At 29.1% G+C, this 27,194-nt stretch overlaps 1 protein-coding gene across 2 annotated transcripts in view; it reads left to right on the top strand.

Moving 5' to 3' along the window:
* Nucleotides 1–26,229, top strand: part of LOC145271411 (uncharacterized) — a 681,202-nt gene extending 654,973 nt beyond the window's left edge. For both annotated transcript variants that reach the window (XM_080126945.1, XM_080126944.1), the window contains 3 exons: nt 8,221–8,298; nt 22,251–22,397; nt 25,589–26,229. In XM_080126945.1, the coding sequence (XP_079983071.1) occupies nt 8,221–8,298; nt 22,251–22,397; nt 25,589–25,693 (330 nt within the window). In that variant the 3' untranslated portion in view covers nt 25,694–26,229. The remainder of the gene's footprint in view (nt 1–8,220; nt 8,299–22,250; nt 22,398–25,588) is intronic.
* Nucleotides 26,230–27,194: the final 965 nt, after the last annotated feature.

Raw genomic sequence — 27,194 nt, 5'->3', positions numbered from 1 at the left:
GGGCATCCCCCACTAAGCCACGAAGTCTATTTTGTACTCTGTCAAGGCAGGATAGGCTGTTTTTAGCAGCTCCTGCCCAGATATGGCAACAGTATTCCATCCTTGCTGGAAGATGCTCCCCGTTCACATCTACCCATATCTATGTTTGCAGATACTGGTGATTACTTCTCTGGTGATTCTGCTGACAGTGTTGGTAATCCTTTAGTTAGTCTAGATTGTGCAGATTATTTGCGTAAGCATTCTTGTTTTAAAGTCTTACAAAGATAAAAAATCACATTGTTCTCTCTTAAACATGTCATGAACTCGTGTCGTGATCTGTGAGACGTTTGGTTATCCTGATAACGTCGGCAATGTTCTCCTTTAGTTGGTCTAGACATTGATCTCTGAGACGAGTGGCATGTAGCGCCATCTTGTTGGAAAAAGAATTGCATTTTTTGTCATGTGGTGTCATTTGGTCGTTAAGAGAAAGATTAGAAAGATCAGGCTACTTTTCTTTCTGAATTATCTTTGCAACTATGAATTAATTTTAAAATGATTTTGTAAACTACTTTTGCTGTGTATTATCTGGTGGACAGTGTTCATTAATAAAGTGCAGGAATCTATTTTATATCAGGTGTTAGAATTAGATTGAAGGGTGTGTAAACCAAATAATCTTTCAACCTCAGTTATACATATATATATATATATCAGAATAAGATTATCTAGCAATCAACTGGTATGAAAACCTGTGATCATAAGTCTTACAAAATATTATTGGCAGTAATATTCTATAAGTACTATTTTATTTTTATTTTATTTTTATTTTTAATTTTTAATTTTTTAATTTTTAATTTTTCTTTTTTCATATCAGTTCAGTTTCTCTTAACTTGCGTAGCCTGTCTACTAAAAGCGGTTTTATTTTATTTTATTAACGATTTAAATTATTTTGGAGTGGAATTTGAAGCCCATGTTCTATAATTAGAAATATATTAATATATTTAATTATCTTTATTAATAAACAGATCCACCGGAACTATATAAAAATTTTATTTTACCGGACTCATTATATAAACAAAGAAAATTTCTCTAGCTTAATGCTCACAGGGAACATGAGTTGGTACACATATACTAAGGGCTGTGAGAAAGGTGGGCTCACTCTACTGTTTTAGAAAGTTACTTACACCTGAAAGTATACTGTACCTCTATAAGGCCACCATCTGCCCATGTATGGAGTATTGTTGTCATATTTGGGCTGGTGCATCTGCTACTAGTCTCTTGCTCCTAGACAAGGTTCAAAAGACCTGAACTATCTACCTATCTATCAATCTATCTAGATGGAGTATTGTTGTCATATCTAGCCACCATTCGCCCATGTATGGATTATTGTTGTCATATTTGGGCTGGTGCTTGTCTCCCGCTCCTAGACAAGGTTAAAAAAAAGAGTTGCTAACCTGATAGGTCTGAACTGTCATCTAAGCTGGCACAGGTATATTGAGAGCATTGCCAAGGCTGCTGTGAAGAAGGTGGGCTCTCTCTACTGTGCTAGAAAGTTACTTACACCTGAAAGTATCCTGTACCTCTATAAGTCCACCATTCGCCCATGTATGGATTATTGTTGTCACATTTGGGCTGGTGCTTGTCTCCCGCTCCTAGACAAGGTTAAAAAAAAGAGTTGCTAACCTGATAGGTCCTGAACTGTCATCTAAGCTGGCACAGGTATATTGAGAGCATTGCCAAGGCTGCTGTGAAGAAGGTGGGCTCTCTCTACTGTGCTAGAAAGTTACTTACACCTGAAAGTATCCTGTACCTCTATAAGTCCACCATTCGCCCATGTATGGAGTATTGTTGTCACATTTGGGCTGGTGCTTGTCTCCCGCTCCTAGACAAGGTTAAAAAAAAGAGTTGCTAACCTGATAGGTCCTGAACTGTCATCTAAGCTGGCACAGGTATATTGAGAGCATTGCCAAGGCTGCTGTGAAGAAGGTGGGCTCTCTCTACTGTGCTAGAAAGTTACTTACACCTGAAAGTATCCTGTACCTCTATAAGTCCACCATTCGCCCATGTATGGATTATTGTTGTCACATTTGGGCTGGTGCTTGTCTCCCGCTCCTAGACAAGGTTAAAAAAAAGAGTTGCTAACCTGATAGGTCCTGAACTGTCATCTAAGCTGGCACAGGTATATTGAGAGCATTGCCAAGGCTGCTGCGAAGAAGGTGGGCTCTCTCTACTGTGCTAGAAAGTTACTTACACCTGAAAGTATCCTGTACCTCTATAAGTCCACCATTCGCCCATGTATGGAGTATTGTTGTCACATTTGGGCTGGTGCTTGTCTCCCGCTCCTAGACAAGGTTAAAAAAAAGAGTTGCTAACCTGATAGGTCCTGAACTGTCATCTAAGCTGGCACAGGTATATTGAGAGCATTGCCAAGGCTGCTGTGAAGAAGGTGGGCTCTCTCTACTGTGCTAGAAAGTTACTTACACCTGAAAGTATCCTGTACCTCTATAAGTCCACCATTCGCCCATGTATGGAGTATTGTTGTCACATTTGGGCTGGTGCTTGTCTCCCGCTCCTAGACAAGGTTAAAAAAAAGAGTTGCTAACCTGATAGGTCCTGAACTGTCATCTAAGCTGGCACAGGTATATTGAGAGCATTGCCAAGGCTGCTGTGAAGAAGGTGGGCTCTCTCTACTGTGCTAGAAAGTTACTTACACCTGAAAGTATCCTGTACCTCTATAAGTCCACCATTCGCCCATGTATGGAGTATTGTTGTCACATTTGGGCTGGTGCTTGTCTCCCGCTCCTAGACAAGGTTAAAAAAAAGAGTTGCTAACCTGATAGGTCCTGAACTGTCATCTAAGCTGGCACAGGTATATTGAGAGCATTGCCAAGGCTGCTGTGAAGAAGGTGGGCTCTCTCTACTGTGCTAGAAAGTTACTTACACCTGAAAGTATCCTGTACCTCTATAAGTCCACCATTCGCCCATGTATGGATTATTGTTGTCACATTTGGGCTGGTGCTTGTCTCCCGCTCCTAGACAAGGTTAAAAAAAAGAGTTGCTAACCTGATAGGTCCTGAACTGTCATCTAAGCTGGCGCAGGTATATTGAGAGCATTGCCAAGGCTGCTGCGAAGAAGGTGGGCTCTCTCTACTGTGCTAGAAAGTTACTTACACCTGAAAGTATCCTGTACCTCTATAAGTCCACCATTCGCCCATGTATGGAGTATTGTTGTCACATTTGGGCTGGTGCTTGTCTCCCGCTCCTAGACAAGGTTAAAAAAAAGAGTTGCTAACCTGATAGGTCCTGAACTGTCATCTAAGCTGGCACAGGTATATTGAGAGCATTGCCAAGGCTGCTGTGAAGAAGGTGGGCTCTCTCTACTGTGCTAGAAAGTTACTTACACCTGAAAGTATCCTGTACCTCTATAAGTCCACCATTCGCCCATGTATGGATTATTGTTGTCACATTTGGGCTGGTGCTTGTCTCCCGCTCCTAGACAAGGTTAAAAAAAAGAGTTGCTAACCTGATAGGTCCTGAACTGTCATCTAAGCTGGCACAGGTATATTGAGAGCATTGTCAAGGCTGCTGCGAAGAAGGTGGGCTCTCTCTACTGTGCTAGAAAGTTACTTACACCTGAAAGTATCCTGTACCTCTATAAGTCCACCATTCGCCCATGTATGGATTATTGTTGTCACATTTGGGCTGGTGCTTGTCTCCCGCTCCTAGACAAGGTTAAAAAAAAGAGTTGCTAACCTGATAGGTCCTGAACTGTCATCTAAGCTGGCACAGGTATATTGAGAGCATTGCCAAGGCTGCTGTGAAGAAGGTGGGCTCTCTCTACTGTGCTAGAAAGTTACTTACACCTGAAAGTATCCTTTACCTCTATAAGTCCACCATTCGCCCATGTATGGAGTATTGTTGTCACATTTGGGCTGGTGCTTGTCTCCCGCTCCTAGACAAGGTTAAAAAAAAGAGTTGCTAACCTGATAGGTCCTGAACTGTCATCTAAGCTGGCACAGGTATATTGAGAGCATTGCCAAGGCTGCTGCGAAGAAGGTGGGCTCTCTCTACTGTGCTAGAAAGTAACTTACACCTGAAAGTATCCTGTACCTCTATAAGTCCACCATTCGCCCATGTATGGAGTATTGTTGTCACATTTGGGCTGGTGCTTGTCTCCCGCTCCTAGACAAGGTTAAAAAAAAGAGTTGCTAACCTGATAGGTCCTGAACTGTCATCTAAGCTGGCACAGGTATATTGAGAGCATTGCCAAGGCTGCTGTGAAGAAGGTGGGCTCTCTCTACTGTGCTAGAAAGTTACTTACACCTGAAAGTATCCTTTACCTCTATAAGTCCACCATTCGCCCATGTATGGATTATTGTTGTCACATTTGGGCTGGTGCTTGTCTCCCGCTCCTAGACAAGGTTAAAAAAAAGAGTTGCTAACCTGATAGGTCCTGAACTGTCATCTAAGCTGGCACAGGTATATTGAGAGTATTGCCAAGGCTGCTGTGAAGAAGGTGGGCTCTCTCTACTGTGCTAGAAAGTTACTTACACCTGAAAGTATCCTGTACCTCTATAAGTCCACCATTCGCCCATGTATGGAGTATTGTTGTCACATTTGGGCTGGTGCTTGTCTCCCGCTCCTAGACAAGGTTAAAAAAAAGAGTTGCTAACCTGATAGGTCCTGAACTGTCATCTAAGCTGGCACAGGTATATTGAGAGCATTGCCAAGGCTGCTGTGAAGAAGGTGGGCTCTCTCTACTGTGCTAGAAAGTTACTTACACCTGAAAGTATCCTGTACCTCTATAAGTCCACCATTCGCCCATGTATGGAGTATTGTTGTCACATTTGGGCTGGTGCTTGTCTCCCGCTCCTAGACAAGGTTAAAAAAAAGAGTTGCTAACCTGATAGGTCCTGAACTGTCATCTAAGCTGGCACAGGTATATTGAGAGCATTGCCAAGGCTGCTGTGAAGAAGGTGGGCTCTCTCTACTGTGCTAGAAAGTTACTTACACCTGAAAGTATCCTGTACCTCTATAAGTCCACCATTCGCCCATGTATGGAGTATTGTTGTCACATTTGGGCTGGTGCTTGTCTCCCGCTCCTAGACAAGGTTAAAAAAAAGAGTTGCTAACCTGATAGGTCCTGAACTGTCATCTAAGCTGGCACAGGTATATTGAGAGCATTGCCAAGGCTGCTGTGAAGAAGGTGGGCTCTCTCTACTGTGCTAGAAAGTTACTTACACCTGAAAGTATCCTGTACCTCTATAAGTCCACCATTCGCCCATGTATGGAGTATTGTTGTCACATTTGGGCTGGTGCTTGTCTCCCGCTCCTAGACAAGGTTAAAAAAAAGAGTTGCTAACCTGATAGGTCCTGAACTGTCATCTAAGCTGGCACAGGTATATTGAGAGCATTGCCAAGGCTGCTGTGAAGAAGGTGGGCTCTCTCTACTGTGCTAGAAAGTTACTTACACCTGAAAGTATCCTGTACCTCTATAAGTCCACCATTCGCCCATGTATGGATTATTGTTGTCACATTTGGGCTGGTGCTTGTCTCCCGCTCCTAGACAAGGTTAAAAAAAAGAGTTGCTAACCTGATAGGTCCTGAACTGTCATCTAAGCTGGCACAGGTATATTGAGAGCATTGCCAAGGCTGCTGTGAAGAAGGTGGGCTCTCTCTACTGTGCTAGAAAGTTACTTACACCTGAAAGTATCCTGTACCTCTATAAGTCCACCATTCGCCCATGTATGGAGTATTGTTGTCACATTTGGGCTGGTGCTTGTCTCCCGCTCCTAGACAAGGTTAAAAAAAAGAGTTGCTAACCTGATAGGTCCTGAACTGTCATCTAAGCTGGCACAGGTATATTGAGAGCATTGCCAAGGCTGCTGCGAAGAAGGTGGGCTCTCTCTACTGTGCTAGAAAGTTACTTACACCTGAAAGTATCCTGTACCTCTATAAGTCCACCATTCGCCCATGTATGGAGTATTGTTGTCACATTTGGGCTGGTGCTTGTCTCCCGCTCCTAGACAAGGTTAAAAAAAAGAGTTGCTAACCTGATAGGTCCTGAACTGTCATCTAAGCTGGCACAGGTATATTGAGAGCATTGCCAAGGCTGCTGCGAAGAAGGTGGGCTCTCTCTACTGTGCTAGAAAGTTACTTACACCTGAAAGTATCCTGTACCTCTATAAGTCCACCATTCGCCCATGTATGGATTATTGTTGTCACATTTGGGCTGGTGCTTGTCTCCCGCTCCTAGACAAGGTTAAAAAAAAGAGTTGCTAACCTGATAGGTCCTGAACTGTCATCTAAGCTGGCACAGGTATATTGAGAGCATTGCCAAGGCTGCTGTGAAGAAGGTGGGCTCTCTCTACTGTGCTAGAAAGTTACTTACGCCTGAAAGTATCCTGTACCCCTACAAGGCCACCATTGATGAAATGTTGAATCCCTCTGCCTTTTACAAGTTGGAGGTTACATCGACCAAAACGTTGTAACTTCTCCTTGTCACTGGATTCAAACAAGAGCTAGTTTTAAGTGGGCCGCTTAATCTGAAAAAAAAAAATTGATTTGGGAAAGATTAGAAGACCGGGCTACTTTCAAGCGAGCCACCCTATATATTCCTGCCACAAATGAATTAAGGATCAGAAAAACAGATGAAATATTCTTTTTAAAAAAAAATGCTACACAAGGGAGATAAAGCTTAATCTGAAAAATAAAAGTTATTTAGAGAGATTAGACGTTGGGCTACTTTTATGTGGGCCACCCGGGTTTGTATTAGATTTGTTTATACAAAGAGCGCCGCTTAATACGGTTATGGCAGTTTATATATCACTTCCCAATATGCTCAACCCAAGATAGAGATCATTATTTATATATATATATATATATATATATATATATATTTAATTATTATAGTAAAAAAGAAAAATAATTATGACAGCCCCTTTAAGAAATTCGTTTCTTATCGTTGAGCACTTTCAGTTGAATTAAAAGTCGGTCAATTTAGCTCTTATGCGTAGATCATCGTATAACGATTAGATCACTGTCTGTCTGGCGTAAATGAACACTTAAAATTAAGATGTTTAAAATTCAACGTTATTTCAAGCGGTTAATGGTAGCCGAATGGATTAGGTCTCCGCTAATCGAGCCAGAGATGTCTCGTGATACGGGGTTCGAACTGTTCGACTGGTAGTAATCGTGACACCCTCCTGCACTGAAGATTCCCAAAAGGATTAAACACTAGTGTCTGTGAGTATTTAATTATTATAGTAAAAAAATAAATAATTATATATATATATTAGAAAGTCGCCCAATTTTATTTGGACGTATGGGTTTGTATTACTGTACAAATAGATTCGAAAAAGTTGTCAAAAAACAAATATATAACAAAAAAATGTTATCAAAGGCAAGATAAGTTGCTTTTCAACCAAACTGGATAATTTTTTGTGTTTTTATTCAATTTAACATGTTTATTCAGCTCGAAAACCATACAGTGTTTACCGATGTATTGGAAAATTCAAGATGGCGCCTGATTCTCTCTTTAACACGGTAAGTTTGGGAAAAGGTGTTATAAACAAAAAAAAAAAAACTAGGCAAAATACTATTAAAAACCCGCCGAATATGTCAACCTATGTCACAGTAACATATATTCAGTAAGTTTTTAACAGTATTTTATCCAGTTTTTTATTTATAACACCTTTTCCCAAACTTACCGTGTTAAAGAGAGAGTCAGACGCCATCTTGAATTTTCCAATACATCGGTAAACACTGCATGTTTTTCGAGCTGAATAAACATGTTACATTGAATAAAAACACGAAAAATATATCCAGTTTGGTAGAAAAGTAACTTAGCTTGCCTTTGATAACATTTATTTTTATTATATATTTTTTTTTTGACAACGTTTTCGGATCTATGTGTACAGTAATACAAACCCCTTTTTCGAATCTATGTGTACAGTAAAACAAACCCCTTTTTCGAATCTATGTGTACAGGAAAACAAACCCCTTTTTCGAATCTATGTGTGCAGTAAAACAAACCCCGCCACCCTGTATATATTCATACATTCATGCATTTTTGGGGTTTTATATAGTATACTGGGGTTTGAAAAAATGCATTGTTTGAAATTGGACAAGCACCTGTATTTCTGTTGTTTTCTTTGATTCAGTCATTTTTAACATTTTAACAATTAACTTTGGTGGAGGTAGGTGCTCTCTGGAGTGACATTCTAACTTTTTCTTCTATTTCAGTCTCTTCATTCGCAACCGTACTACTACGAAGTATTTAGCAAAGCCCAGGAACATAATCTTTTTACCAAAGACACGGAGGTAAGTTTAAGCACTTATCAGTTTTTAAGTAGCATGAGTGTTTATATATATATATATATATATATATATATATATTATATATATATATTTCACATACCTGACGGGGTTTGAACCCTAATCCTCTTCAAATTAAGCCCCTTTTGCATGCACACACTTAGCCCACCGTTCCTCACATTGCTAGAAACACCTCTGGAAGTCTTCTTTTCGTATATATATATATACAGGGTGTCCGTAAAGTTACTATACAGGCTTATTGTTTTATTGTATTATATTTGTATTAATAGTTAATATTTTCTGAGATTTTGGGTTTGTATTACTGTACACATAGATTCGAAAAAGTTGTTAAAAAACAAATATATAGCAAATAAATGTTATCAAAGGCAAGATAAGTTACTTTTCTACCTAACTGGATATATTTTCGTGTTTTTATTCAATGTAACATGTTTATTCAGCTCGAAAAACATACAGTGTTTACCGATGTATTGGAAAATTCAAAATGGCGGCCGACTCTCTCGGAGAGGGTAAGTTTGGGAAAAGGTATTATAAATAATAAACTAGACAAAATACTGTTAGAAATTCGCTCATGATATGTTACCGTGACATAGGTTGACATATATTCGGTTGTTTTTTAATAGTATTTTGTCTAGTTTATTATTTATAACATCTTTTCCCAAACTTACCATGTTAAAGAGACAGTTGGACGCCATTTTGAATTTTCCAATACATCGGTAAACACTGCATGTTTTTCGAGCTGAATAAACATGTTACATTGAATAAAAACACGAAAAATATATCCAGTTTGGTAGAAAAGTAACTTATTTTGCCTTTGATAACATTTATTTGTTATATATTTGTTTTTTGACAACTTTTTCGAATCTATGTGTACAGTAATACAAACCCTAATTTACCTTTTTTTTTATTCACCCTTAAAACATGTTGTTTTTTTTATTATTTCTATGGAGTCAGAGAGTTAGACACAAACCTTATAAACCTCTATAGACTATAGTATTAAGAAGAAATGAAAAAAATGTTTTATTGAAGTAACCTGTAAACAAAAAAAAAAATACGTATGTTTAAAAAAGGAAGCAAAACGTCGTTAGTATAAAAAAATTTATTAAAGTAAACATTAATACCATCAATTTTTATGCTTGTGTTATTTCAACACCATTCATATTTTGCAGGAAGATTAATGTATAAAAGTTGTTAGGTGAAAGTTCAGTACAGTTGCAAAATGCACGCACGTACACACACACACACACACACACACACACACACAGGAAGTATTTTTGTCTATTTAAGTTTACGCTAGGAAGGGTCCATTATCTTATAGCGGGTGAAAGGTATTAAGAAGAAATAAAAAAAATGTTTTATTGAAGTAACCTGTAAACAATAAAATACTTATATTTAAAAAAGGAAGCAAAACGTCATGATTATAAAAAAAAAATTATTGAAGTAAACAGTAATATGTACAGTTTTGAAATAACAAGACAAGGCCGCCATCTTTGTTTCAGTTTTCAATTGGTTAAGAACATGTCTCATTTATCCAATCAGAACGAAGCATTCTTTGTACATCGCAGCGACACAAAATATTGTTTTTTATTCATCTTGAAAAATGTTTATTAGGTGTTTCGAATATTTCATTTTCCTTTTAAGGGTTTTTAATATAATGATACAAAAAGCATTGAAGAAATTATTTCTATGTGATATGAATTTAAAAAAAAATCTTCCTCTGTTCGTAGTAATAAAAATAAAATAATAATAAATCAAAATAAATGGTAGTTTGCCTGAAGCATTGTTGGTAAAAGAATATATGAAAGTTTTAAAAGCCGAAAGCAATGCAGAAAGGACCGGAAGCACAAGAGTAAAAAAAACAAACAAAAAAATTAAGTAGAGAAATGTCTGTTTATTCATTCCTCATATATGCAATAAATAAAAATACATTCAATAAATAAAAGTATATTCATTAAATAAAAGTATATTCAATAAACAAATATATATTCAATAAATAAAAATATGTTCAATAAATAAAAATATATTCAATAAATAAAAATATATTCAATAAATAAAAATATATTCTATAAATAAAAATATATTCAATAAATAAAAATATATTCAATAATTAAAAATATATTCAATAAAAAAAATACATTCAATAAATAAAAATATATTCAATAAAAAAAATAAATTCAATAAACAAAACTATATTCAATAAATAAAAATATATTCAATAAACAAATATATATTAAATAAATAAAAATATATTCAATAAATAAAAATATATTCAATAAATAAAAATATATTCAATAATTAAAAATATATTCAACACATAAAAATATATTCAATAAACAAAACTATATTCAATAAATAAAAATATATTCAATAAATAGAAATATAATCAATAAATAAAAGTATATTCAATAAATAAAAAATATATTCAATAAATGAATATATATTCAATAAATAGAAATATATTCAATAAATACAAATATATTCAATAAATAAAAGTATATTCAATAAATAAAAATATATTCAATAAATAAAAGTATATTCAATAAAAAAAAATATATTCAATAAATAAAAATATATTCTATAAATAAAAATATATTTAATAAATAAAAATATATTCAATAAATAAAAATATATTCAATAAATAAAAATATATTCAATAAATAAAAATATATTCGATAAAAAAATTATATTCAATAAATAAAAGTATATTCAATAAATAAAAGTATATTCAATAAATAAAAATATATTCAATAAATAAATATACATTCAATAAATAAAAATATATTCAATAAATAAAAATATATTCAATAAATAAAAATATATTCAATAAATAAAAATATATTCAATAAATAAAAATATATTCAATAAATAAAAATATATTCAATAAATAAAAGTATATTCAATAAATAAACATATATTCAATAAATAAAAATATATTCAATAAATAAAAATATATTCAATAAATAAAAATATATTTAATAAATAAAAATATATTTAATAAATAAAAATATATTCTATAAATAAAAATATATTTAATAAATAAAAATATATTCAATACATAAAAGTATATTCAATAAATAAAAATATATTCAATAAATAAAAATATATTCACTAAATAAAAATATATTCAATAAATAAAAATATATTCACTAAATAAAAGTATATTCATTTAATAAAAGTATATTCAATAAATAAAAGTATATTCAGTAAATAAAAATATATTCAATAATAAAAAATATATTCAATAAATAAACGGATATTCAATAAATAAAAATATATTCAATAAATAAAAGTATATTCAATAAAAAAGTATATTCAATAAATAAAAATATATTAAATAAATAAAAATATATTCAATAAATAAAAATATATTCAATAAATAAAAGTATATTCAATAAATAAAAATATATTCAATAAATAAAAATATATTTAATAAATAAAAGTATATTCAATAAATAAAAGTATATTCAATAAATAAAAATATATTCAATAAATAAAAGTATATTCAATAAATAAAAATATATTTAATAAATAAAAATATATTCAATAAATAAAAATATATTCAATAAATAAAAATATATTCAATAAATAAAAATATATTCAATAAATAAAAATATATTCAATAAATAAAAGTATATTCAATAAATAAAAGTATATTCAATAAATAAAAATATATTCAATAATAAAAAATATATTCAATAAATAAAAGTATATTAAATAAATAAAAATATATTCAATAATAAAAAATATATTCAATAAATAAAAGTATATTAAATAAATAAAAATATATCCAATAAATAAAAATATATTCAATAAATAAAAATATATTCAATAAATAAAAATATATTCAATAAATAAAAGTATATTCAATAAATAAAAATATATTCAATAAATAAAAATATATTCAATAAAAAAAAATTTAATAAACAAATCTATATTCAATAAATAAAAATATATTCAATAAATAAAAATATATTCAATAAATAAAAATATATTCAATAAATAAAAATATATTCAATAAACAAAACTATATTCAATAAATAAAAATATATTCAATAAATAAAAATATATTCAATAAATAGAAATATAATCAATAAATAAAAGTATATTCAATATATAAAAATATATTCAATTAATAAAAATATATTCAATAAATAGAAATATATTCAATAAATACAAATATATTCAATAAATAAAAGTATATTCAATAAATAAAAATATATTCAATAAATAAAAGTATATTTAATAAATAAAAAATATATTCAATAAATAAATATATATTCTATAAATAAAAATATATTTAATAAATAAAAATATATTCAATAAATAAAAATATATTCAATAAATAACAATATATTCCATAAATAAAAATATATTCAATAAAAAAATATATTCAATAAATAAAAGTATATTCAATAAATAAAAGTATATTCAATAAATAAAAATATATTCAATAAATAAATATACATTCAATAAATAAAAATATATTCAATAAATACATATACATTCAATAAATAAAAATATATTCAATAAATAAAAATATATTCTATAAATAAAAATATATTTAATAAATAAAAATATATTCAATAAATAAAAGTATATTCAATAAATAAAAATATATTCAATAAATAAAAGTATATTCAATAAATAAAAATATATTCAATAAATAAAAATATATTCACTAAATAAAAGTATATTCAATAAATAAATGTATATTCAATAAATAAATGTATATTCAGTAAATAAAAATATATTCAATAATAAAAAATATATTCAATAAATAAAAGTATATTCAATAAATAAAAATATATTCAATAAATAAAAATATATTCAATAAATAAAAGTTATATTCAATAAATAAAAATATATTCAATAAATAAAAGTATATTCAATAAAAAAATATATTCAATACATAAAAATATATTAAATAAATAAAAATATATTCAATAAATAAAAGTATATTCAATAAATAAAAATATATTCAATAAATAAAAATATATTCAATAAATAAAGGTATATTCAATAAATAAAAGTATATTCAATAAATAAAAATATATTCAATAAATAAAAATATATTCAATAAATAAAAATATATTCAATAAATAAATATACATTCAATAAATAAAAATATATTCAATAAATAAAAATATATTCAATAAATAAAAATATATTTAATAAATAAAAATATATTTAATAAATAAAAATATATTTAATAAATAAAAATATATTCTATAAATAAAAATATATTTAATAAATAAAAATATATTCAATACATAAAAGTATATTCAATAAATAAAAATATATTCAATAAATAAAAATATATTCAATACATAAAAATAAATTCACTAAATAAAAGTATATTCTATAAATAAAAATATATTCAATAAATAAAAGTATATTCAATAAATAAAAATATATTCAATACATAAAAGTATATTCAATAAATAAAAATATATTCAATAATAAAAAATATATTCAATAAATAAAAGTATATTCAATAAATAAAAATATATTCAATAAATAAAAGTATATTCAATAAAAAAATATATTCAATAAATAAAAATATATTCAATAAATAAAAGTATATTCAATAAAAAAAATTTAATAAACAAAACTATATTCAATAAATAAAAATATATTCAATAAATAAAAATATATTCAATAAATAAAAATATATTCAATAAATAAAAATATATTCAATAAACAAAACTATATTCAATAAATAAAAATATATTCAATAAATAAAAATATATTCAATAAATAGAAATATAATCAATAAATAAAAGTATATTCAATAAATAAAAATATATTCAATAAATAAAAATATATTCAATAAATAGAAATATATTCAATAAATACAAATATATTCAATAAATAAAAGTATATTCAATAAATAAAAAATATGTTCAATAAATAAATATATATTCTATAAATAAAAATATATTTAATAAATAAAAATATATTCAATAAATAAAAATATATTCAATAAATAAAAATATATTCAATAAAAAAATATTTCAATAAATAAAAGTATATTCAATAAATAAAAATATATTCAATAAATAAAAATATATTCAATAAATAAATATACATTCAATAAATAAAAATATATTCAATAAATACATATACATTCAATAAATAAAAATATATTCAATAAATAAAATTATATTCTATAAATAAAAATATATTCAATAAATAAAAATATATTCAATAAATAAAAGTATATTCAATAAATAAAAGTATATTCAATAAATACAAATATATTCAATAAATAAAAATATATTCAATAAATAAAAGTATATTCAATAAATAAAAATATATTCAATTAATAAAAGTATATTCAGTAAATAAAAATATATGCAATAAATAAAAATATATTCAATAAATAAAAGTTATATTCAATAAATAAAAGTTATATTCAATAAATAAAAATATATTCAATAAATAAAAGTATATTCAATAAAAAAGTATATTCAATAAATAAAAATATATTAAATAAATAAAAATATATTAAATAAATAAAAATAAATTAAATAAATAAAAATATATTCAATAAATAAAAGTATATTCAATAAATAAAAATATATTCAATAAATAAAAATATATTCAATAAATAAAAGTATATTCAATAAATAAAAGTATATTCAATAAATAAAAATATATTCAATAAATAAAAATATATTCAATAAATAAAAATATATTCAATAAATAAAAATATATTCAATAAATAAAAATATATTCAATAAATAAAAATATATTCAATAAATAAAAGTATATTCAATAAATAAAAATATATTCAATAAAAAAAAATATATTCAATAAATAAAAGTATATTCAATAAATAAAAGTATATTCAATAAATAAAAATAAATTCAATAAATAAAAATATATTCAATAATAAAAAATATATTTAATTAATAAAAATAAAGTATATTCAATAAATAAAAATATATCCAATAAATAAAAATATATTCAATAATAAAAAATATATTTAATTAATAAAAATAAAGTATATTCAATAAATAAAAATATATCCAATAAATAAAAATATATTCAATAAATAAAAGTATATTCAATAAAAAAAATATTTTCAATAAATAAAAATATATTAAATAAATAAAAATATATTAAATAAATAAAAATATATTCAATAAATAAAAGTATATTCAATAAATAAAAATATATTCAATAAATTAAAATATATTCAATAAATAAAAATATATTCAATAAATAAAAGTATATTCAATAAATAAAAATATATTCAATAAATAAAAATATATTCAATAAATAAAAATATATTCAATAAATAAAAATATATTCAATAAATAAAAAATATATTCAATAAATAAAAATATATTCAATAAATAAAAATATATTCAATAAATAAAAATATATTCAATAAATAAAAGTATATTCAATAAATAAAAATATATTCAATAAATAAAAAATATATTAAATAAATAAAAAATATATTCAATAAATAAAAATATATTCAATAAATAAAAAATATATTCAATAAATAAAAATACATTCAATAAATAAAAGTATATTCAATAAACTAGCGGGGGTACCCGGCGTTGCCCGACTGTTTGTTTCCGGGAGGGGGGGGAGTTTTAAAAAATGTTATGGTAGGTAAGTAGGAAGGATCAAACCCGGAGTCATGAGTAAAAGTAGGAAAATAAAGTGTGAAAAAAAACAAAAACATCTGCAACGTTAACAGTTCGGCTACCAAGAAAAGTCCATTCCAGTTGTTTAGGAAAAAAAAACAAAAAAAAAACGACTACGGTAGGTCGGCGCGAACGTGAAAATATAATGTGAATTGTCCAGCACGCTAACCACTACGCCACAGAGCACTGCAGCGTTGTTTAGTGATTTTAAATAACTTCACATGAAAGAACTACGAAGCCAAACCGGTGTTCTCTTCTCAACTGTGCCTTGTGAACGATCCCCAAACGGTGTTAAGTGGTGGCAGGGGGAGGAGGAATTTATTAGAGAGAAAATATTTTACCACTTCCATTGATCTTAACCGATTTTGGCCGTGACTTCTCAGCAGAAAAAGTATAGAAATCTAAGATTATCGAGGAATTTGAGAAATAATAAGCCTATAACACACCTCAGATATTGTTCTGCCGTTTGTGCATATTATATTTGCATGAAATATCTTGATTTTTAATCCTATTAATGTCAAAATCAGACGGGAAAAAATGAGTTCATTTTATTTATATAGAGATAAAAATATATTCAATAAAAAAAAATATATTCAATAAATAAAAATATATTCAATAAATAAAAGTATATTCAATAAATATTTATTGACTTTGACTACTTATCCTTATATGTCTCCCGTGTGTCATAACTAGTTGCCAAGGTCACTGGAAAAATGCTTGGATCCTTCTACCGCTCCAGAAGATCTCTCACTGCTGATGCAAATCACTATCTATATAAAAGCCAAGTACGTCCAAGTATGGAGTTCTGCTGCCACATTTGGGCAGCAGCTGCTAAAAACAGCCTATCCTGCCTTGACAGACAGCAAAATAGACTTCATGGTTAAGTGGGGGATGCCCTTTTCTCTTCCCTGCAAACTCTCTCCCATAGAAGAACGGCCCTGTCGGTGGGGCATTAGAATACGCCGACTGCCCCCCTGCACAGGGTAAAAGTCCCTCAATGGGGGTCCTGGATATGACCTTAAACTATATCCAGTGGTGAGGCCCCAGCTTGTGGGCTTTGGGGAGTGTGGAGCCACCCTTTAATTACCATTGCTTCCAGGTCCACTCTGACCCGGAGTGGTAGTACCTGTTAGGGTCCCAACTATGGGTTGAATAGAAACCGACGTGAAAACAACAAATATATTCTATTAAAAAAATTTTTCTTCAAAATCTTTGGATTCGGCATTAAATAACCCGGAAAGGGTTGATATGCCGTAAAACAAAAACAACCAACCAACCCATAGAAGAGACGTTGCGAGCCTGTCTTTGTTTTATCATTATTTCCATGACAAGTGCTCGTCTGAGCTCCAATCTCTGGTCCCCCCCTCGCCAATCTTTCATGAAAAACACCCATCTAGCTGAAACCCCTGCCAATAATTTTCCTCACTATTCATCTGTGCCTAAATCAAAACGTACATTCCATGAACAAAGCTTCTTTCTTAGAAGTGCACGCCTGTGGAACTTGCTTCCCTTTGCCTGTTTCCCACCTGACTACAACTTGGATGTCTTCAAGTCCAATATAAACAAATTCCTGATAGACCGCCCCCTTAAGTAAGACACTTTATCACATCTCCATTACTAACGATTACTACGATATTATCCCGTTGATTACTGTACACGCAATAACCCTTATCCCCGAGTGGCTTCTGTGCCTTTATAAATGGTGACTACTATGTAAAAAAAAAAAAAAAAGAATATTTTTATCATTGTTTTGACTCTCGAGTATATATCCGACACAGTTAATCAACCCAGAATCACATCACTCTATATAAAAAATATATAAAATATCAATGGATATATACCTGCGAATTAAACCTAGGAAAAGAATATGCTGTTGTCCTGACCCTAGTCATTAGTAGGTCTATGACAACAGCAAATTCTTTTCCTTGTTTTGATTCTCAGGTATATATCCATTGACATCTTATATGGTTTTATGTAGATTGATGTGGTTCTCGGTTGATTAATTGTGTCTAAATGTGTCGGATATATACTCGAGTGTCAAAACAATGAAAAGAATATGCTGTTGTCATAGCCCTAGTCATGAGTAAGTTACTGGAAGCCGTGTTAATAACATCCTTAGTGACATGCAATACGGTTTCTGTTCTGCTAGATCTACAGCTGATGTGCTAACAGTTATATCTCATAGGATTAGCGAATCTCTTGATGGAGGCCACCTTTCTAGGGCAATTGCTCTTGACATATCAAAGGACTTTGATAGGGTATGGCATAAAGGTCTACTCCACAAGATCTCCAGCTTTGGTATAGCTGGAAATGTCTTCTCAGTTATTAAATCTGATAGGTTCATAATGGTTGATGGGCAGAAATCAGAAGCTCACAGTATTAATGCTGGAGACCCTCAGGGATCCATTCTGGGCCCAACTCTCTTCCTGATCTACATCAATGATCTCCCAAATCACATCCTAAGACATTGTTGACATTTATGCTGATGACACTACATTGTAGACATTTATGCTGATAACACTACAACCTATGGCAAATCTCTAAAGGCCGTGAACGACCAAGTTCTCGCCGATTCTCTCTCCTCTGATTTTGATCATGTGGTGCGATGGGGAAAGAAGTGGCTGATTACTTTTAATGCATCTAAAACCAAGCTTCTCTCTTTACATCATCAACATTCTGATCTACATCTGGCATCAATTGAAATGAATGGCTCTCATCTTTGGGGGGGGGGGGCTCATGTTTTGACACGCTTCTGGGCTTGACCTTTACTCCTGATCTTAAATGGAACACGTACATCAAATCTGTTGCCAAGGCCGCTGGAAAAATGGTGGGATCTTTCTATCGATCCGGTAGATATCTAACTGCTGATGCAATTCTCTATCTATATAAGAGCCAGGTACGTCCAAGGATGGAATACTGTTGCCACATCTGGGCAGGAGCTGCTAGAAAGGACTTGTCTTGCCTTGATAGGGTTCAAAATAGACTTTGTAGCCTCGTAGGAGATGTCCTTTTCTCTTCTCTGCAACCTCTATTTCACAGAAGAGATGTTGCGAGTTTGTCTCTGATGTATCGTTATTTTCATGGAAAGTGTTCGACTGAGCTTCAATCTATGGTCCTCCCTCGCAAAACTTTCACAAGTAACACTCGTCTAGCTGAAAACACTATCAATAATTTCCCCCACTCTTTATCTGTGCCTAAACCTAAACGTAGATTCCATGAACAAAGCTTCTTTCTTAGAATTGCACGCCTGTGGAATTGTCTTGCATTTTTCTGCTTCCCTGTCAAACTCTGTTCCGTTTTCCTGTATTCCAAACTGACTACAATATGATGATCTTCAAGTCCAATGTAAACAAGTTCTTGATGAGCCGTGCCACTTAAATGAACCAATTTACCAATTTTACACTACTAACGATTACTAAAATATTTTCTCATTGACTATTGTACACTCATTAACCCTTATCCTTGAGTGGCCTGTGGACCTTGTTAAGTGGAGACTCCTTTCTTAAAGAAAGAAAAACTTCAGGGAACTTCTATTTTTGCTTTACTGAGAATAGAAACTCTTTATGTTCGTCGAATCGTTTTCACGCAAAAAAACACTCATCTAACTGAAACCGCTATCTATAATTTCCACTACTCTTCATCTGTGCCTAAACCTAAACATAGATTCCATTTCTTAAACGTGCACACCTGTGGAACTCTGTTCCGCTTTCCTGCTTTCCAGCTGACTACAATATGGTTGTCTTCAAGTCCAACGTAAACAAGTTCTTGATGAGCCGTTCTATATAAGTTTTCAAATTTACCAAATTTTCACTACTGACGATTGTATTATTAATTGGAATTCATTATTAAGATGAGTATTGTTAGTATTAATTTTATTTATTTATTGCAATATGGTTAATTAATTTTATATTTATTGCAATATGGTTAATTAATTTTTATTTATTGTAATATGGTTAATTAATTTTTATTTATTGCAATATGGTTAATTAATTTTAATTTATTGTAATATGGTTAATTAATTTTTATTTATTGCAATATTGTTAATAAATTTTAATTTATTAACAATATTGTTAATTAATTTTTATTTATTGCAATATTGTTAATTAATTTTTATTTGTTGCAATATGATTCATTAATTTTTATTTATTGTAATATTGGTAATTAATTTTTATTTATTGTAATATTGTTAATTAATTTTTATTTGTTGCAATATTGTTAATTAATTTTTATTTATTGTAATATTGTTAATTAATTTTTATTAATTGTAATATGGTTAATTTATTTTTATTTATTGCAGTATTGTTAATTAATTTTTATTTATTGTAATATTGTTAATTAATTTTTATTTGTTGCAATATGATTCATTAATTTTTATTTATTGTAATATTGGTAATTAATTTTTATTTATTGTAATATTGTTAATTAATTTTTATTTGTTGCAATATTGTTAATTAATTTTTATTTATTGTAATATGGTTAATTAACTTTTATTTATTGTAATATGGTTAATTAATTTTTATTTATTGCAATATGGTTAATTAACTTTTATTTATTGTAATATTGTTAATTAATTTTTATTTATTGCAATATGGTTAATTAATTTTTATTTATTGTAATATGGTTAATTAATTTTTATTTATTGTAATATGGTTCATTAATTTTTATTTATTGCAATATGGTTAATTAATTTTTATTTACTGTAATATTGTTAATTAATTTTTATTTATTGTAATATTTTATTTATTTATGGTTAATTAATTTATATTTGTTGCAATATTGTTAATTAATTTTTATTTATTGTAATATGGTTAATTAATTTTTATTTATTGTAATATTTTATTTATTTAAGGTTAATTAATTTTTATTTATTGTAATATGGTTAATTAATTTTAATTTATTGTAATATTGTTAATTAATTTTTATTTGTTGCAATATTGTTAATTAATATTTATTTGTTGCAATATTGTTAATTAATTTTTATTTATTGCAATATGGTTAATCAATTTTTAGTTATTTTAATATTTTATTTATTTATGGTTAATTTATTTTTATTTATTGTAATATTGTTAATTAATTTTTCTTTATTGCAATATGTTTAATTAATTTTTATTTATTGTAATATTGTTAATTAATTTTTATTTGTTGCAATATTGTTAATTAATTTTTATTTGTTGCAATATTGTTAATTAATTTTTATTTGTTGCAATATTGTTAATATATTTTTATTTTTTGTAATATGGTTAATTAATTTTTATTTATTGCAATATGGTTAATTAATTTTTATTTATTGTAATATGGTTAATTAATTTTTATTTATTGTAATATTGTTAATTAATTTTTATTTGTTGCAATATGATTCATTAATTTTTATTTATTGTAATATTGTTAATTAATTTTTATTTATTGCAATATGGTTAATTAATTTTTATTTATTGCAATATGGTTAATTAATTTTTATTTATTGCAATATGGTTAATTAATTTTTCTTTATTGTAATATGGTTAATTAATTTTTCTTTATTGTAATATGGTTAATTAATTTTTATTTATTGTAATATGGTTAATTAATTTTTATTTATTGTAATATGGTTAATTAATTTTTATTTATTGTAATATGGTTAATTAATTTTTATTTATTGCAATATGGTTAATTAATTTTTATTTATTGCAATATGGTTAATTAATTTTTATTTATTGCAATATGGTTAATTAATTTTTATTTATTGTAATATGGTTAATTAATTTTTATTTATTGCAATATGGTTAATTAATTTTTATTTATTGTAATATGGTTAATTAATTTTTATTTATTGTAATATGGTTAATTAATTTTTATTTATTGTAATATGGTTAATTAATTTTTATTTATTGCAATATGGTTAATTAATTTTTATTTATTGCAATATGGTTAATTAATTTTTATTTATTGCGGACTATTATCCTCATCTTTTTCTTAGTTCTCTCACAACATTTCGGCCAACTATTCCTCTGGCCTTTATCAGGTGGCCGAAATATGGTTGTCTTCAAGTCCAATGTAAACAAGTTCTTGATAAGCCGTTCCCCTTAAGTAAACAAATTTACTGAATTTCCATTACTGACAATTACTATATTGTCCAATTGACTACTGTACACTCTTTAACCCTTATCCTCGAGTGGCCCCTGGGCCTTGATAAGACACAGAGGTAAGAGTTAGCACTTATTACTTTTTTTTGGACTAGCATTAGAGCGAAAAAGATACGTGTATTTACAAAAGAGTAACCCGTTTACTTTCTTTCAGGATGGGACGTTTGTGATCCGAAAAAGCCGTCCCGGTAGCAGTCACCCGTACACAATTCTTGTTTATTATGATTCGCGGGCGTTTCGTCTGAAGATCCGCTACGAAAACGAGCAGTACGCAATCGGGGAGTGGAAAGCGGACGAAATCGTAAGTACATTGTACGCTAGCAGTGTCGGAAATCGCCATTAAAAATGCGTGATAAAAACTTGAATAATTCGACCTCCTATCTTTCGAAGCTTATAACTACTTGTAAAATGTAATTTAAACTCTTGATAAACTGGTTCTTATTAAATAGTTCATTATTCTTGGAAAAAGGGGGTGTGCCCCCGACCCCCTCTCCCAAATTTTTTGTTCATAAGAGCTTTTTAATACTTGTTTCATTTAGGGTCGATCATTGGTGGATCGGTGACGTCTTAGTTCAGATGTTGTTGGGGGGAGGGGAAGGGATCAAGATCAAATGTCTCGAAAATAGTTTGATCGGTTCTTCCTCCAACGGTGGTGTATCGCTAGCTGTGTCAGAAATCGCCATTAAAAATGCGTGATAAAAACTTGAATAATTCGACCTCCTATCTTTCGAAGCTTATGACTACTTGTAAAATGTAATTTAAACTCTTGATAAACTTTTTCTTATTAAATAGTCTATTATTCTTGGTAAAAGGGGGGGGCGTACCTGACCCCAAACCCCTCTCCCAAATTTTTTGTTCATAAGAGCTTTTAATACTTGTTTCATTTAGGGTCGATCATTAGTGGATCGGTGACGTCTTAGTTCAGGTGTTGTTGGAGGGAGGGGAAGGGTTCAAGATCAAATGTCTCGAAAATAGTTCAATCGGTTCTTCTTCCCACGGTGGTGTATCGCTAGCAGTGTCAGAAATCGCCATTAAAATTGCATGATAAAAACTTGAATAATTCGACCTTCTATCTTTCGAAGCTTATAACTACTTGAAAAATGTCATTCAAGCCCTAATTTTTTTTTTTCAATTAAAGACGCAAAGACGAAATCTTTAAAAAATAACAGATTTAATAGGAAATTATGCAGTATTTGTTTTTTTAAATCGTTTTTTTTTTAAAAGATTTAAAGAAAATCAACAAATTTTAACTTACTTCGATAATAATAATAATATATATATACATTCCAAAAAATCACTTACCTATAAAAAAAATACTAATTAATGGGTACTTCCATTCTTCATTGTTTAGAATTTATCCATATTTATATGTTATATTCCATTTCCTTTTTAAATAAAATACTTTTTTAAGCAAGGATTAAAAAACCGTGACATCAAATGTTTTTCACAGTTTAAATAAAGAATTAAAATCGTGTATTTTTTATACTTTGATTTTGCAAATATTTTTTTACTTTTTCATACTTTCATATGTTGTAAGAAAATATTTTGTGCTTTAAATTTGTTTATTATCGGAAGCGGGATGAAACTATAATTGACCTAAAAACTTAACCCGGAAGTGTATTTATATATTATATTTCTATATTTTGTATGATGTGTTTCTATATTTCTCTTACATATGTTTCTCTTTTATTCATATATAAAGATAATTACCAATGTTGTAGTCAATGTTATAATTAAGTTCACATTAATCGTATGTTATCTACTTATGCAGAAAAAGGTAGGATAACTACTTTATTAACGAAGCACAATTTATTATGTGTTACCTTGCGTGGCGTGTATGAATTAATGTATAATTCTACTCAGTCTTAATTTTTTTCCAAATGACGCGTTTAACGCAAATAATATTATGCAAATTAGTCCAGGTTTAATATAAATATTGTTATGCAAACTACTTTACGACTCTTAAAGTAAAGTGTAAGTCTTCTTCCTTCATTAGAAGAGGAAACATATTTAATACCTTCAACTTCTTTTTATTCTAATCTTCTGAAAATTTGCCCATATACATATTTATATATTATATACATATTACATATACGAAATACGCCATAACTTATAATTTACCTCCTGTTATTCCCGTACTGCACTTACATCCTACCACCTGCCTTCATCTAAAATATATTCTGGACACAAAACAGTAGTTTAATTCTTAGTAGCAAATCATACTGGAACGTGATCCTATGCCTAAGTTTACACGTAAAATATAAAGGAATAATTCCTAAACCACATATTAACTCTTTCCCGCTTCAAAATGTAATTACTTCCACTGCATAAGCTTTACTCACTCCGTTTTCTTCAAGTTGACATCTTTGGTGGTTTTAAACGCCAGAATTAATGTCTCTTTCTATTCTATGCTGTAAACAAAAGTTAGTCAATATGAGCCATTATAGTTTAAAAATGATCCCATTTGACTTATCAGTTTTTGTCGAATAGGCTCCTATATGGTTGACTATTTTAAAAAACTGATTACATATAATGATAGAAGATGTATCGAGACACAGGAATGGGTATTTTGATCTGGCAGAACGGTGGTTCATTAAAATTGTGGGGTCTGCGTTCGCGCCTGGTCCACAAAGTATAGAAATGAAAAATTAAAAACAAAAACTTTTACAAGTGTTTTTGATATAGATGTACATAAGAATACTTTGATAAGTATGTTTTAACTTAAATAGGGATGGTATAATAAAATTGTGGGGTCTGTGTTCGCTCCTGGCCTCCATAGAATGGAAATAGGCACAAACTTTAATAAAGACTTTTCATATCTATCTGCGTAAGTATACTTGGATAATTATGTTTCAGTTTGAAGAAATATGGTATAATAAAATTATGGGGTGTTCGTTCGCACCTGACCTCCATAGAATGAAAATATGTCACAAAGTTTAACAAAGTATTTTAATATATATCCACAGAATATTGTGATAAGTGTTTCAGTGTGAACAGGTACGGTATAATAAATTATGGGGATTATCTATTTTATTTTTACTTTCATCATATTTTGCTTTGGTTTTGATACCCCTAAATTCGAAGCTATCTCTTTACAACCCTTCCTTTTCATAACCTATCATACTTTCATAAATCAGAGTCCCTTTTCTGTAGGCTGTTTTTGAACCCCGTCAACGACGGGTACTTTTGCTAGTATATATATAAAGCGGGTGGGAGGCAGGCTTTGCCCGGGCATAAAATACGCTTAAATATGATATTTTTATTTGTCCGGATTTTCTATATATTATTATGGAGTCGTGATTTCAAAAGTAAAAAAAAGAAAAATGTATTCACATGCCAATTTTCTTTATTTTCCAAGATTATATAAAACTAGCAGGGATGGAAGAGGCTTTGCCCGAGCATAAAATACGCTTAAATATGATATTTTAATTTGTCCAGATTTCGTATATATTATGAATGTATTTTAAATATGTAAATATTTTTTTTTTCCAGAAATTTCCGTCTGTTGTCGATTTGGTCGAACACTACCAAAACACTCCCTTAATGCTGATTGGTGCGGGCTCAACAAGACTGACAAATACACCAAGACTTTTATAACAATTGAGCTTGACAGGGTAATGTGTGCAGAGCAGGAGACTTTGATGGTATGGTCACATTGAAAGACTGGATGGGAGATGTAATACTATACCATTTCAAGTTCCAAATGATAATAATCAACTTACAAAAGGAAACAAGTGAAGCATGCATGGTCCCCCGTGAGCACACAGTGAACGAGGCATAAGAAAATGAATAAGTTCAGCATTTGCAACCCCCGCCCCCCACCCACCCACCATTTAACCCCAAAAGTCCCCAGGGGACGTCAAATCCTGGTGAAAATGAACAAACGGTGCAGTTTAAGGCCTTAACATATGTAAATTTGAGTTCCACATCATGCAAAAAAAGAAATGACTAAGTCCATCATTTGCCCCCCCCCCACATTTAGCCTCAAAAGTCCCCAAGGCCTTAACATATTTAAATTAGAGTTCAGCACCATGCAAAACCGCTAAATAGACATACACAGAAAAGATAGTCCAAAAAATAAAAGAGCCCCTGGGGCACACCCAAGAGTTATCACGAAGTATAGACAAACAAAATTATATAGAAATCAGTTACAACTTTTCAGAAAGTTTTATAAAAATCCAGGCATCAATTTTTTTAATAAGCACAAAAGTGTCAATTTTAGCCATTTAAATCCGAAAGACACCCCCGGGGGGAGGGGGCAACCAGAGCTTTTCCGGAAAATCGATTCTGTTACTTTTTTACTCATATCATGTTTAATGTTTGTGCAAAATTTCAAAAAATTCCAATGCGTAGTTATTGAGAAAAATGCAGACAGACGAACAGACAAGTTTGAATTTACAGGGCCACCCTCCTTTTGTATATAAATATATATATATATATATATATATATATATATATATATATATAACTTGAGTTACTTCAGCTATAATCGAAACCGAAACCAAAACTTCTGAAGAATTCTTGATAAAATTATCTATAAAAAATATACATTATTACCCTAAAAGAGCTCCTGGGGCACACCCAAGAGTTATCGCGAAGTATAGACAAATAAAATTATATAGAAATCAGTTAGTTACAACTCTTTTCAGAAAGTTTTATAAAAATCCAAGGCACCAATTTTTTTTTTTTTTTGATACGCACAAAAGTGTCAATTTTAGCCATTTTAACCCGAAAGGCACCCCATAGGGGGGGGGGGGGCAACCGGAGTTTTCTGTTACTTTTTTTACTCATATCATGTTTAATGTTTTTGCAAAATTTCAAAAAAATTCTAAGGCATAGTTATTGAGAAAAGTGCGGACAGATGAACAGACAAGGGCGAATTTACAGGTCCACCCTCTTTTTGTCGGGGGGGGGGGAGAAAAAAATTCATCAACTTCAAAATGAGAAATAATCAACTTCAAATTGAAAGTTAATGTTATATAAATAAATCTAATTTTTATTTTTTATTTTTATTTCAAATTTATTATAATCCAAGTTAATTACAGGGGAACTAATTCAAAATGGATGAATCAACTTCAAAATTGAAAAATACTTCAGT

Source organism: Euprymna scolopes, chromosome 46, assembly GCF_053919585.1.
Source record: "Euprymna scolopes isolate OS-2025 chromosome 46, ASM5391958v1, whole genome shotgun sequence".
NCBI lineage: Eukaryota > Metazoa > Mollusca > Cephalopoda > Sepiida > Sepiolidae > Euprymna > Euprymna scolopes.
The sequence above is the reverse complement of the archived record's forward strand: the minus strand, read 5'-3'. Positions and strand labels throughout refer to the sequence as shown.